The sequence below is a fragment of the Rutidosis leptorrhynchoides genome, chromosome 1 (assembly GCF_046630445.1).
Source record: "Rutidosis leptorrhynchoides isolate AG116_Rl617_1_P2 chromosome 1, CSIRO_AGI_Rlap_v1, whole genome shotgun sequence".
Classification (NCBI taxonomy): Eukaryota; Viridiplantae; Streptophyta; class Magnoliopsida; order Asterales; family Asteraceae; genus Rutidosis; species Rutidosis leptorrhynchoides.
Window position 1 is genome coordinate 587,234,835 of NC_092333.1, and position 16,145 is coordinate 587,250,979.

The following is a 16,145-nucleotide window of genomic DNA, read 5'->3' on the forward strand; positions in this document are numbered from 1 at the left end:
AGCAAGGTATTCACTAAAGATGTCATCAGAAAGAGAATCACCAGGATTCTTAATGTACAAGTTTAGTCCTTGTGTTTTGTTCAGAGACTCCTTCGTAGTTTGCTCAATCAGTTTTTCAGTTTCAAACTTTTTCTGAGCTTTGCCAACAAACAATTCTTTATCATCAACTTTTGGCTGTTGAGGGCGTTTACAGTTTTTGTTGCTTCATTCAACTTTTCAAAATTCAGAGTATTAATTCGCAGACTGGGTGCTTTTCAGAATTTCAGAATGGAAGTTCATAGTTCTAAGAGATAAATGTTATATGGATACATATAACTGTTGATGTGGAAATGTTGAGAGACTCATAATACAGATTTGCTGATTTCCGATAATTGGTATATCAATTCTGGTTACAAGATGCGGATGAGTACATGATGAGACTTCAATAGATAAATATAGTGATTTGTCGAAGAGATTTAAACCAAGAAGCGACGAGGTTGCTGGTACGTCTGCTGGTAATATGGTGGAATATAAGAGGTTCTCCGGTAACAATAAAAGAGCACGCAGTTGACTTGTTTAAGCTGTGACAAATTTGGCAAATTTTGAAAAGGTATGTAAAGTTATCTTTGGTAATAACAACGCCAAAGGAGCTAGCACAGATACATGTTTAAATGTTTAATCAGGTTTCGAGTGTTTTCAGGTGCATAATTATATGCATCAATCTTTTCTTCCGTAGATGAAGTGCGGTTGGTTCATCCTCTCGATTGAGGTGTTTTCAAGAATCATGAAAGGTTTGAACGCAGAATGTAATCGTCAAGATAAAATGAGGTTTATGATGAAATCAAGTGGCAACTTGAAGAATTGTTTAGTTTCATATGTTATAATCAATATTTTAATTCATTTTAATTGTCTAATGTTATTAGTCCACAGTTGATAGTCCACAGTTTACAGTCCAATAATTCATATATAGTTTAATATATAATATTCGAATTAATTAATACGTGTCGTGACCCGTATACGTCTCAGACTCGATCACAACTCAAACTATATATATTATTGTAGAATCAACCTCAACCCTGTATAGAGAACTCGATCATTTCTGCATATAGAGTGTCTATGGTGATTCTAAATAATATATATAGATGCGTCGATATGATATGTCAAAACCTTGTATACGTGTCCCGATATTTAAAGTGCGTAAAATAAATAACAGAAATTAAATAACGATAAATAAAGTGCGTAAAGTAAATAACAGAAATTAAATAACAATAAATAAAATTGCGAGAATTAAATTGTGATAAAATAAGTTGCGATAATTAAATTGCGATAAATAAAATGTAATACGGAATTAACAGTTAGCTAGGAACAGTTAGCTAGGATTCTTAACAAAATTTCATATTGTTAATTAGTCTGTTTCTAATCAATTTTTATTGTGTCCATTTTTTTCTTCATTATGCCGCTTGTTGGATACTGATAGGTCAAAATCCTAATATGATATTGAATTTGAATGAAAATAGTTATTCTTTGGTGAACGGATACGTATATCGGTGGATGTAAGTAGGATAGTATATGACTGTTGAAACAGATTCGAAGAATGTACAATGTAACTTATTAATGTGAAATTTAAATATTCCTCGGGTATTACCTACCCGTTAAAATATTTTCACCATTAACGGTTTGTACAAGAGAATTTTTAATTACAATCTTTATGAAAACATATATACATATATATTTTCTTCAGATGTATTCATGGATTTAATGAGTTAATATGATATTAAACTCATTTGTTTTTCGGTTAGAACTAGAATAAATAATCTCTAAAACTTTAGAGATTACATATTCGCCATGAAGAACGAAGATAATAGATGTACAACGATACGTAGAACGATGATTTTACTCGAGGTATAGAATGAGTTGTTGAGGCAGATGATGCAGATGTTGTTGTTGGTGGTACTGGTATTGATATTGGTGATACTGTTGGTGCCGGTGATGTTGTTGAAGCTGGTACATTTTGCACTATATTTTCCAAGGCTACAACTCGGGCGCGAAGCTCGTTGACTTCTTCTATTATTCCGGGATGATTGTCGGTCGGAACGAGCGGATGAATAAGGTTTAGAATTTTGGTTAGAATATAATCATGGTGAGATATTCGGGTAATGAGGGAGAAAATAGTGTTTCGGATTGGTTCGCCGGTGAATGCTTCAGGTTCTTCGCTAAGAGTGCAGGTTGATGGGTGGAAGAGATCACCTTCTTCTCATCTCAATCGGTTAAGTCGACTACGAACCCATCAGATGAATTGGGGATGGATGATTAGTTGATTCATTCTGGTGACACTGCTTTCGGAACTTAGATGAAACTCCATATCGGAATAGCTGTCGGAATCCGAGGAATTCGAACTGGATGAGGGATTCATCTCGTACGATCAGATGAAGGATTTTCGATAAGAAATAGATTATAGGATGTAGATTAGTACCCTGCAATACATAATTTTCATATGCATATATAATACTAAAATCCCATAAGTTACGGAGGAATCTACGGAAGCTGTCAGGCAAAGTCTACAGTAACAAATACGCTAAGATATGAGTTTGTCTATACACTATCTATGCAATGAAGGCAGTGAGATGTGTCTAGACTAAGAATGATAAGCCAATAATTTTCGACACTAAATGATAAGCAAAACTTTTGACATGCAGACACGGTCGAAGTCCAGACTCACTAATGCATCCTAACGACTTATCAGTTAGACACACTATTGCAGACCTGGTTCGCTAAGACCATCGCTCTGATACCAACTGTAGAGACCCGTCCTAATCCATCCGGACGAAGTCCATATCGATTACAAATGTTTCACAACAGTTGATTACATCGCGAGGTACTTGACCTCTATATGATACATTTTACAAACATTGCATTCGTTTTTAAAAGACAAACTTTCATTTCATCGAAAGTTGACGGCATGTATACCATTTCATAATATACCCAACTATAATTGACTTAATAATAATCTTGATGAACTCAACGACTCGAATGCAACGTCTTTTGAAATATGTCATGAATGACTCCAATTAAAATCTTTAAAATGAGCAAATGCACAGCGAAAGATTTCTTTCATACCTGAGAATAAACATGCTTTAAAGTGTCAACCAAAAGGTTGGTGAGTTCATTAGTTTAACATAAATAATCATTTCCATCATTTTAATAGACCACAAGATTTTATTTCCAGTTCTCATAAATATACGTCCCATACATAGAGACAAAAATAATCATTCATATGGATTGAACACCTGGTAACCGACATTCACAATATGCATATAAGAATATCCCCATCATTCCGGGATCCTCCTTCGGACATGATATAAATTTCGAAGTACTAAAGCATCCGGTACTTTGGATGGGGCTTGTTGGGCCCGATAGATCTATCTTTAGGATTCGCGTCAATTTGGGGGTCTGTTCCCAAATTCTTAGACTACCAAGCTTTTTAAAGGGTGATATCCGGTATAATGATTCAACCATAGAATGTAGTTTCAATACTTGTGTCTATTTCGTAAAACAGCTATAAAAGCAGCGCATGTATTCTCAGTCCCAAAAAAAATAAATATAAAAAGGGAGTAATGAAACTCACCATGCTGTATTTTGTAGTAAAAATACATATGACGAAACTGAACAATGCAGGGTTGGCCTCGGATTCACGAACCTATATTATTCATATATCTATTAACACATAGAATTGTAATCGAATAAGTTTACATATTTTTATTAGTGATATACTTGTTATATTTAATAATTTATAGGTTTTATTAATTAATTAAGTTTGTTTATTTTATATACACCTTTAAATAATTAATTAATATTTATTTATAAAAATTTTAATATAGTTATATTATGTGTATTAAATATATTTTTAAGTAATTAATATTTATATGATAAAATAATATTGATAATAAATAAAAAGTCGTTTCCTTTTATAATAATAATAATAATAATAATAGTTCTTATGATAATATTACTAAAAAGGATGTTTTTAATAAATTGATAGTTTTTCTATTAATGATTCTTTTAAATAATAATTTGTTGTAACTACAATAATAATACTAGTAGTAAAAATTCATAACAATAATATAGTTGTAATAATAATACAATTCTAATTATGATAAACATGTTAATATTAATAATGATAATATAATTAATAATACTTATAATTATAATACTAATATTAATGATAATATTGTATTTATAATCCTTATAACAATTATAATACTAGTAACAATTATAATGCTAATAATTAATAGTAATAACAATTAATAATAACAACAATAATAATAATAATAATAGTAATAATAATAAATTTAAAAAGAAGAGACTACCTTTAAAAGGGTTTGAAGAAAAAAAAAACTCCAAACTGAGCTCGAACCCGAGACCTCTCGATCATCAACAACAACCCTAAACCATCCCTCTGCTTACAGTGTTTCTGATTTAAACTATACTTTATATTTATTTAACCCATGATATTCAGTTTCATCCTCATAACACTTATATACAAGGCATCTCGATCCCACCTCAAAAGTCTGGCCTAATTCTTTCAGCCCAACAGCATTTATCCTAGGCCCAATCGTAACAGCAAGTCCCTAGTCCAAGTCTTGTAATATCACGACCCAATCACACACAATAGGAACATGCCCAACAGCGACTTTTATTACTAAAAAGAAAATCAATGTCGTGGCCTAGGTTCGAACCTAGGACCTCTCGTTTAACCGACAACATGCCAACCATCTCGTCTATTCTGTTTTTCTGATATATATATTCCATCTTAATTCTATCTAACATATTATGTTCTTGTTTCATTTTCTTCCACAAACTAATCGACATTCATTCTCATCTCCAACCATTCTACCATCATCATCATTCTAAAAATTATAATCATCGACTTTATATTCATCTTATTATCTTTATTTCAATATAACAGAATCATTTATTTTAGTTTCATCATTTTACATAATCAATATCGTTATCTTTTCTTTAATCCTTATCACCTCGCCAATCTAATATTTTCATTATTTTTAAATCATGATCATAATCTCATCCTTAATATCATATCATAATTATAAATCTTAAATCGTAATCATACCATCAGTACATCATCATGATTGCATCATCATTACCTCCTTTCGTTCATCGTATAAGAACCAGCAACAATCGCATCAATACCGTGAAATGAAATGATGGTTTAGAGTGGTGTAAGGTGGCGATGGTGGTATGTGCAAACCCGATATAGAAATAGGAGCCGAGTATTAAGCATCATCATCGTTATTATTGTTACAATTATTTTAATCCCATTTCATAATCATGTGCTTTACACAATTATCAACAAAGTTACTTTTAAAAAAAATGGAACGTCACTTTTGAATGAGTCCTTCTTTTTTTTTGTCGGCCATGAGTAATATTTTGCTCCACTTGCTTATTCTTAATTTGGTATTATTTATTACTATTATGTACTCAAGTTGAAACAAGCTTTAAGCATGTTCTAATCCATTTTCTTTTCGTTACAGCTTTCATACATTATGGGTTGTGAGTTGCAATAACAATAGCTGCAGTGGTAGTTTAAATACGAGGCAAAAGCAACTAATAACGAATGATGCTCGATGGTTGTTAATGGTGGTGATTGGTTTTGAGGCTAAACAGGCAGTAGTTCGTATAGTGAAAGAAAAAAATATATATATAATGGTGTGATTATAGGGTTTACGACTACAGCAGGAAAGAAAAAATATATGATAGCAGCAGTGCAAGGGTCACGTTTGTTGTGAGGTATCGAGGGTGGTTTCAAACAGATGATCTATTGTAGCAGTAGGAATTACGTGGTTGTTGGTGGTTTAGTTAGGAGATGAAGAGAAAAGCAAAGGAGTTGTTTGTGTGTGATAAGCCGAGATATATGATGAGAATATATGTGATGAAACGAAACTGGTTGTTTGATGTTATTCGGGCTAAAAACTAAATCCTTTATAAAATGATTTGATAAACTATATAATGATATAAAAACTCTTATAATAATCCCATCGTTGTCTGAATTACATAAAGTTGAACACTGTAGCAATCAATTCAAATTCGAAATTTCAACTCCCACATGATTAGTTAATAATGGAGTTACTTTTCTTGATGTAGGAATAATAATATAGTGCACAATGTACAGCTCTATCATCCTGTGATTTTTAATTTGTTTTTAAGTGACCCACCCTTTCATCAAGGATAATATAGTGAGACAGAACAAAGTCACAAGTAGTATAAGGGAAAAAAAATGATAAAATAGATGGAACAAAATAAATTTCAGTTATCTGTCTTTTAAATTCTTATATATATATATATATTAATATTTAATATTACCAATAATAATGAAGTAATAATACAACTATATTTTAATTATAATTAAATTTAATATATTAGTATTATATATTATTAATTATGTAACACTTAATAGTTTACATAACATGTTTGAATGTATAATATTTTTATATTACCTATAATATAAATTTTTGTATAGGAATCATATATATATACAGAATCATAATAATATCATTTATATATATTTATTTTAATATTCACTTAATTATTCTATTTATTATTTTATATTTTTAATTTCAATTGACTAAAGTGTATTTTATTAATTCAAAATATTATATATACATTTATATATATAAATATATACATATTTATTTACACACAAATTATTCGTGAACCATCGGGAACAGTTAAAGGTCAAATGTATATATGAACACAGTTCAAAGTTTTTATGACTCAACATTACAGACTTTGCTTATCGTATCGAAATCATATGAAGATTAAGTTTAAATTTGGTCGAAAATTCCCGGGTCGTCACACATGTGTTGAAATCATACTTGTAGTTCTTGAAGTAAACTTAAAGTTTACTTTACTTAAAGATCAAACTTTGGTTGAATCTTTAAAAGTATGAACAACCATGAACCTTTTACTTATTTACTTAGTTATCTCATCATATCATGCACTTTAATTTCATGTTTGTTAGTTAAATGGTCAAGTACTACAAGTTAGATTTGATCTCATTAATCTTGAAATAAAGTTAACTTGAAAGTTCAAGAACACATAGATAAGCTTTCTTTAACTATAACTTTGTACACTTATGCTTGATCTAGGCTTTGGAGTCTTGGATCTTCAAGATCTAACTAAGAACTATGTTCTACTACTTAAGATCTTGATTTCATAAGTTTACTTCAAGTTTGTAACTTGTTTTTACTTTTAAAGTTCATGTAAGTGTTAGATCTAAGACCTTGATGTAACCTTGGTTCATCAACTTCATACAACTCTTAAGTGAGTTGATCTACATGTCTTAGACTCACACTTGTGTCATAATTGTCAAAACTTAGTTAGTATTACTTTTATAGTTCATGTATGTGCTAAATCTAGGACTTTGATGAAACTTTGGTTCATCAAAACACTTGCAACACTTAAGTGAGTTGTGCTTCATGTCTTAGACTTGCACTTGGGTTATGATGGTCAAAACTTGGTAAAGATGATGTAAACACATCAAAGAGTTGTACACTTGAAGCTATATGCGTCAAGGATGAGAACCATGATGAACATCAAGCACCAAGACCACCGGAACTCACTTTTAACTTCCTGTTTTCTGTTTATAGCCCTCTGTCCTACTGTTTATGTAACATACCAGTAGACCTGGGCTACTGAGACCTTGATTTTCAAATATATCTTTTCTACTAGATAACTTTTCATATAGGACTCGTCTTAATCCGAGTTACGGTTTAGGATTTATGGCCCTCCGATCGTCACTATGTCCTTTTAACGTTGTGCAGAAATTTCTGACCTACTCGCACTTAGACCGTCACCACGGTCAAACGAAGATGAGTTTGCTTCTGTAAATTTTACCACACTTAAAGGACTCATATACGGAGCCATGGCCACTGGTCTCACCTTAATTCAGTAAGGGTAGAGGCCGTGGTGACTGATCAAAATCAGTCTTTGTTTTAAACTACTTTCATAAACGAAACTTACTTTACGCGTTTTGTTTGATAATGAATGATGATAACCCTTAAGACCTTATTTACATACTTTTAAACCTATTCGGCCGATTTACTAACTTAGTACTATTTGACTTAGGTTGAGGACTTTCGGACCGATTACTTGCCCACCTTTTCCGAACCGACTTTACGACTACTTTATCATTGTGAGTTATAGCATTCCCTTTTTACTTTAACTTATTTTGGGAACTGAGAATACATACGGATTTTATGTTTTACATACTAGGCACGAGTACTTAAACTTATATATGTGTGGGTTATACAACGGCATAAACATTCCCTTTAGCTCGGTAACATTTAATCATTAGTTTTTGAACCGTGAACGCGAATCTTAGATATGGATCCATAGGGTTTGACATCCCCACTCGGGCTAGTAGCGCTAGCATTTAACGAGTGTTTAATACTTCGTAAACATACGCACTTGCCAAGTGTACTTTCAGGGGGTATAAACGTTAAGTTAGTTACCAAGTGCCCACGGTTAACATATACTTTATCATACTATTTGAAAAGCTCTTTGTAGCACTGAAATCTCGTGGCCTACCTTACATACTGTTATACTTAAACTATAGCTCACCAACCTTTGTGTTGACGTTTTAAAGCATGTTTTTCTCAGGTGCTTGAGGTTAGCTTCCGCTGTGTACTAGTCGTGCTGTAGACACCCGCTGCTTAGAGTTGTTATCGCATGAACTACTTTATTTTGCATTCAAACATTAGTACTTTTGAACTATGACTTGTAACGACCGTTGTGGTCACATACACTTATTATTTGCTTCTACTTAGTGAAGCATGCTTTTGGATTGTAAAACATTCGATGTTGGTTTAGACATCACTTTATTAATGAATGCAAACTCTTTTTGAAAACGCATATAGTACTTAACCCTGTAATGATCCTGTTGTTGATGACTCGTACACGATGGTTTTGTACGGGGCATCACAATAATAATAATAATAATGATAATAATAATAATAATAATAATAATAATAATAATAATAATAATAATAATAATAATAATAATAATAATAATAATAATAATAATAATAATATAAATAAAATAAATAAATACTTACGGAGTAATTGAATCAAAACAGAAGCAGAAATGATCGAGCTTTTATAGGTGTGGCCTGTCCCCAGACCCCATGCGATCGCATGGTTCTGAAGGCCATTGGCCATGCGATCGCATCGCCCATTTTTCCAGCTCACATAATTTTGGCAACTAGCTCGTCGACATATTTTTATAATATATATAATATATAATTTAGATTAATTAATTATATATTATATTTTATTCTAGTGCATAGTTGATTTGTAATTTTTGTTCCGATTAGTCGTACGTCGTCACTCGACTTATGTCCGGTTCTGGTTTTTCGAACGTCCTTTCGTATACTGAGAACACTTGTACTTTACGTTTCGTGAATCGTACCTTTATCAAAATATAGTCTTAAATTATCTATAAACTACACCAATCGAGATATAACTTATACATTTGAGTGTTTTGGTAATTTACTTCTATAAATCATCGTCTCGCTATTTGTTAATATATATATAATATATACATTTTCATTTTGAAATAGTGTTTTACTGTAGCAAATAGTGATTTTTGAAAACACTGTAGCTTTACGGGTACTGTAGCAATTCGAAAATACTGTAGCAAATTAGTGTTTTACTGGTTCATCTTAAAAATTTTAGTTAACTTATCTAAATATTAATCGAATCAATAATCGAATGTTAATATCTTTTACTAAATAACTTAAAATCATATATATATATATATATATATATATATATATATATATATATATATATATATATATATATGCACATTAAGTTATATATATATTGTTCGTGAATCTTCGAGAACAGTCAAAGAATAATTGATTACAAGAATATAGTTCCAAAACTTGAGACTCAATATAACAGACTTTGCTTATCGTGTCGAAAACATTAAATCATTTTAAAGATAAAGTTTAAATTTGGTCAGAAATTTCCGAGTCGTCACAATATATGAGAGAATTCTTACTACGTTGACTTTTATTGACTTTTCGAACAACAAATTTGAAGGAAAGATTCCATGTGCCTTTCGACTTCTTAATTCTCTTTGTTATCTCAATTTATCATACAACAATCTTAACGGAAACATTCCTACAACTCTTGTTAACTTAACTAAACTCGAGTCTTTAGACCTATCTTCGAACCAACTCATAAGGAGGATTCCGTCTCAGCTTACCGAGCTGACATTTATGGGTTCTTCAATGTTACAAGCAATAAACTTTCTGGAAAAATACCACAAGGGGGCAATTTAATACATTTGAAAATGAATCATACCAAAAAAATCCCACATTATGTGAATTTCCTTTGTCCAAAAACTGTGGAGGCGATAAAGAACAAACTCTTATCGCTCGAAGTATCACGAGACAAAACTATCTCGCACTTATGTCATCAAACCCGAAAAGTTCATCCTAAAATTGCCCATATTATAAAATTCATATCTAGAAATCCAATAGTCCGATCAGCTTCACATGTTTACCACATGTTTACCTATGTGCTCGCTACCTACAACCCAAAATTCAATTCGCTCCAATGGTTAACGAACCCTGTATGATTTTTCTCCTACAACTGCGCATAAACATCCGAATTTTGCTCAATCATTCCTTCGAACGGGATAGAAAGGAACGTACGATTACATAGTAACTTTTCAGGACCGTTGCTCGAGACATGATGTAATCAACTCTTCCATATACATAGACATACCCATGAGTTCATCACGACCAACTAAGTCATCCGGTGTCGATATATGTTACCAACAAATCCTTAAGCTCGTCATTTAATAACCCGATGATATATCCCTAATCATCAACTTCATCGAAAACTTTGCTAATAAATCTCCATCGTGCTCGATCTTCAAACCTTGAAGCTCTAAAACCACTTGTTAGGTTTATTGAACCTAACAAGACGAGTGATTTAAACCAATCACTTGCCCATAAATGATAAACGATATTGCTAAAGCATATGAACGATAAATAAATGCATAAACGACAGGGGGATTTAACGTGGTTATATCTTAACTCCAAAACACGAAGAATAGTTTACTCCACAAGCGCAAACCAGAGATTTTACCTTTATAATTTTCTTGCACAAAGGCTACAGGTATATAGGATATATTTATAGTTCTACATTGAAACGAATCAAACACAAACAAGGACTCCAAATTGCATTCCAATTCTTGCTCTTTTGAAGCTACTTCGCGACCGCGAGGAATTGATTCCGGTCGCGAGGCTCAGTCAGAAACCAGCTCATTTTCTAGCTTCCTTGTTTTAGTCGACTTGCTATTTTATCTTCGTTTCCTTATTTAACTTTAATTTCGCACTCTAACAGATGATGATGACGATGTCGATGAAGATGATGATGATGTAGTGCTTGTGGATGGTTTGGGCCAGGCTAACGTGGTGGTTCATGAGTGGGAGTTTGAGAATCGTGCTGTGGAGTTGGTTAGTGGTGTGGATTGTTTGAGATCGAGCTCGTCAGTTGTGGATGATCTTATTGTGGCTAAGAAGGTGTCATCTAGCTCTAGAACTACTAAGGTTTACTCTTTCTAGTCGTGGACGGATAAATCGGTTCTCTTTGAACATGTGATGGCAAGCTACTAAAATCGGGGATTAAAAGTAGTAAAGCTTCTATTGCGTTGGAGAAGTTAGGAGTTGTTTGATGTTGGGCCAGTTTGGTTTGGCTCTCATTTCATCTTTTGTATTTTAGAGGTTGTCCTAATTGTCTTCCCCGGGCTCGTATTTTGTTTTTCTTTTTCTGCGAGTTGTTTTGTGTAGTTTGGTTTTGTGTGTTGGGTGGTTTAGCTTCTTGTGTTGGTGGTTAGTTTGTTTGTGTCTTATTCCAGCTCTTGACTTGGCTCGCTCGTAGATAGTGACAGAATTAATAAATCGTATAGCCAAACAACATGTCAAACATATAAGTCCAAGAGTTCATCATTTTCTAAAACCAATTGGTAATAGAGAGACTTTTCCGTAGACTTATATGCATACATTTGTTTTGTCCATGTCCGATGTGAGATAACTTCCCAACAGATAGTATCCATAGTTTTAGTTGGTTCTAGGTTTTATTTAATTAGTTGGATACTTTCTTGTTGCGAGACTTGTTGATTCTGTTCTTTTTGGTTGGTCTTTGATTTTTTATGAAAGATCGTTGTTCTAAAATAATGTTAAAAAATCTTTGTTCTAAAATAATGTTAAGTTTTTTATAAAAATAAAGACTTTTTTGCTCCGTTGATCCTTCAATTATACACGAAATTGCAATCCGAGTCCCTAAAGTTTTTTTTTGGATTTTCGAGTCCTTAAAATTGCAAAATTTTGCAATCCGAGTCCCTCCGTCTAACTTCCGTCTAAATTGGCCGTTAACCTTTGACATGTGCCATCCATGTGAGGGTAAAATCATCTTTTTACTCTTTTCTTTGAATTTTTTGCTTTGTTGGTCCTTCATTTATACACAAAATTGCAATCCGAGTCCCTCAACTTTTTTAATTCGAATTTTTATCTGTTTTTTTTTATCTGTAGTTCATACTTTTTATCTTTGACTCGACTTTTTATCATCATCATCATCTCTCATCTCCTTCATCCGTATTCCGTTCTTCGTCGGCATCTCCTACACCAACTCCGTTTTCAACCGCAACTTCGTCATTAGACTCGTCAGAATCGCTACTGTTGATAATGTCATCATCGTCATCTTCTAACTTTCTCCGGCGCTTCGCATTGCCGTCAAGGAACGGGTAGGGTTTGTCCGATTTAAACCGCTTGTTAGTTCATGTTCTTCGTCATCTTGTTTGTTCACCATCGTCATCATCTTCATCGAATCATCGTAAAATCATCATCGACAGATCTGAAGTTCGTTCGGATTCGAAATTAGGAAGTAACATTTTTTTCCTAGGTGGTTGTTCGTCAACATCTTATGTTCTAGGTAAGAACTTAAGTGTTAAGCATCAAATTAATGATAAAAAATCGAATCAAAGATGAAAAGTATGAATTAAAGATAAAAAAACAGATAAAAATTCGAATTAAAAAGTTGAGGGACTCGGATTGCAATTTTGTGTATAAACGAAGGACCAACGTAGCAAAAAAGTCTAAGAAAAGAGTAAAAATACGATTTTACCCTCACATGCATGGCACATGTCAAAGGTTAACGGCCAATTTAGACGGAAGTTAGACGGAGGGACTCGGATTGCAAAATTTTGCAATTTTAAGGACTCGAAAATCCAAAAAAAAAACTTTAGGGACTCGAATTGCAATTTCGTGTATAATTGAAGGACCAACGGAGCAAAAAAGTCAAAAATAAAATAATATATAGAACATGGCTTAAGCAGTATCATAAATATAAGAACAACCTATAACAAGTTAACATTATCTTCAAATTACAACAATAATTAAGTTGTAACAATTAAATAGAAAACCTTTTCTAAAAGAAGACAATAATTTGATCAGCTGTCACTGATCTTCAATAGCCTTTAGGTAGTTGGCAGACATTCGTGTATGCATGATCAATCTTAAGCAAAATTCCGATCGAATTAGCTAGGGACGTTAAAATTAGAGAGCCACCCTTGAATAGTATCAATCACGCTCACCCGCTGAGCAACTAACCAGTCGGGATCAGTATCTAATGGAGTGTTGATGTCCAAGCAATGATGCCCTAAACAGCAACAAATTAAAAAAAGATATTATCAATCTTGATCAATCAGTGGCGATTCTAGAATCAAAAATCAATGAGGTCCTATATAATTTGAGTGCTACTTTGTAAAAAAAAATTCCAAAATATTACCGTTTACTTTAATAAAACTGTTGATTTTAAAAATATATGGAGTTCTATCCGTAAATTTAGTGGTGTCCTATTAATTTTTATTAGTAAATTATAAAAAAAAAATTAGTGGGGTCAATGGACCCCATAAGCCACAAGGTGGAGTCTGTGATCAATTAATTATGTACATTAAGTATGATTTTTCTTGCATCGTATTCCAATTTTTAATAAATTCATTAAGATGTATCTACTTTTTCTTGCATTGCAATCCAATTTTATATAAATTCATCATATACTGTAGTCAAGTAAATGGTTACCTTCCTCCGTGTATAGAGCTACAACTGTATCTGATATATTTTGAAGAACACTGCCAATATATATAGAAAACATCAGCATTTGTATAAGTGTTAGATATACATATTGATTAATAATTTAATAAATCTTACCCTCCAGAACTATACGGATCACGAAGCCCATTTGTAAAGATGATGTTACTTGCAAACTTCTCAAGCACAGTTTTTATACCCTAGTCATAGTCGATAATCATTAATTTAGTAATGCTTAATAAATATTCTAGAATTATACATAAAATTGTCGTGACAAAAGATTAGGTACATACATAGCCTCCAAATTCAACTGGGATCCAATAAGGTCTTGGGGTAACACCGAAAACTTGTTGGCATTCCTTGGTGTATTTGTCCAAATCAAAAGGATTCGCTTGAAACATCGTATCGTTTTCTCCACGTCCCATAGGCATTACCATTTCGGTGCACGACTTTTTAAATTGTAAGATAACACGAATTTATTTAAGTGCTTATAGATAAAAATTAAATAACTGTTGAAAAATGAATCTGGTTTAGTACAAACCTGCCAATCCCATCCAGAAGTTTTGTCACGGCTATAATCGTCTAAATAGATGCATATATTTCCTCGAACTGCTGAAAATCCAGCTATGATCTTGTTAAGAATATAAGTCATTGTTCCAGCTCCATCGGTTGCATTGCAAAAATGTTGTAGAAAATTGCTTGCAGGGCTGTCGTACTGCGCCCAAGTGTCATACCTGGCCTCCAAATTGTCCTTTAGCTCTTGGGTTGAGTTTAATGGCCTTCATAAAAGTCAATAAAAAACTTTAAAAAAAAAAACTTAAACAGAAAAAAGGTGGAGATGATGAAAGACATAAATTAGAAACATTACATGCATGTGTTGAACATTTGGGACAGACTAGAAAGACCATTTGATTGAGCAGCAACTTTGTCAATTTCAAACCAAGATTCTCTTATGGTGTCGTGGCAACTCGTACTTGTACGCTGTGCAATATGATATGTTAGTTACATGTATTACGTAACCAAATAATGTCACCAATTAGTAGGATAAGAATATGTTCAATAGTTTATCCGTACGTTGAAATCCATTGAAACAACTCCGTCGTAGCCAGTTTGTGGAGTAAGCCCCAAAAAGTACAAGATTGGAGCTGAGGCCGCATAAGCTCCATATGCAATGTGTGGATACTTCATGCGAAACCATGAAGCTAGCACTAAATGAATTTGATCAAAAGTACGGAGTAATATAAATTAACTATCATCAAACACGAATCTTTTTGGCGAACAAATATGCTCATAATAAAGTTTTTATAGATATATTGAGGAACTTACTTCCACCGTAAGAGGCTCCAATAGTTATAACCGGACAATTTTCTGCTGACATGTTCTTCTTAAGATCAACTATTATTTGAGCGTAATCCGCCAAAGCTTGCTCTGAGGTAAAGTACCCGAGAGTGCTAGAGTTACTATATGCCTCGTCTTTGGATCCAAATGGCATTGAAGTCCCATAATAACGATGCTACATATGTAAAACTATAAGCACGACATAAATCATATATCGTCCAAGATTTTAAAAAAGCTAGCTCGCGAACTTACCTCAATATACACCAAAAGAGCGCCAAATCGTTGAGCCAGAATGTGAGGGAACCCAAGATACTCAACGTCACCAATGACATTAGTTTCTTCTCCCGTATAAACAAAGATTGGGGCGTTCTTACTCGCCCCACCCCAGTATTTACTTATTATGACATAACGATTTTGGAAGGTCATGTAGATCTCTGGCTTAAAATTGAAATGATCCAATGTCTGTGTGTAATTATAAACATCATACTCTAGTGAGTTTGAAGAGCTTTCAGCATTAACCTTTGTTGGCTTAGTTAATCTATTTCTTGCACCTAAAGGGTGTGCTCCAAAACTATTTCCTAACACATAACTTACCCCTATTAGCAAGAACAATGACAATTTCAAGAAGACAAAAGTTAGTCTTGCCAT

General features: G+C 32.9%; 1 protein-coding gene across 1 annotated transcript; it reads right to left on the reverse strand.

Annotated features, from left to right (window-relative positions):
- Window positions 1-13,606: 13,606 nt before the first annotated feature.
- On the reverse strand, window positions 13,607-16,145 carry LOC139883130 (uncharacterized). Its single transcript, XM_071867343.1, has 9 exons — window positions 15,750-16,145; window positions 15,486-15,672; window positions 15,234-15,367; window positions 15,028-15,140; window positions 14,701-14,938; window positions 14,453-14,608; window positions 14,280-14,359; window positions 14,151-14,200; window positions 13,607-13,728 (listed from the first exon to the last, which is right to left on the reverse strand). The coding sequence occupies exons 1-9, from the start codon at window positions 16,143-16,145 to the stop codon at window positions 13,607-13,609; spliced, it is 1,476 nt and encodes a 491-aa protein (XP_071723444.1).

Coding starts and splice junctions, on each gene's coding strand:
- LOC139883130 (XM_071867343.1), bottom strand. CDS start 16,145: ATGGCAAGACTAACTTTTGTCTTCTTGAAATTGTCATTGTTCTTGCTA. Junction 14,360..14,452: donor CAGTTGAATTTGGAGGCTAT/GTATGTACCTAA, acceptor GACTATGACTAG/GGTATAAAAACTGTGCTTGA. Junction 14,201..14,279: donor GATCCGTATAGTTCTGGAGG/GTAAGATTTATT, acceptor ATATATTGGCAG/TGTTCTTCAAAATATATCAG.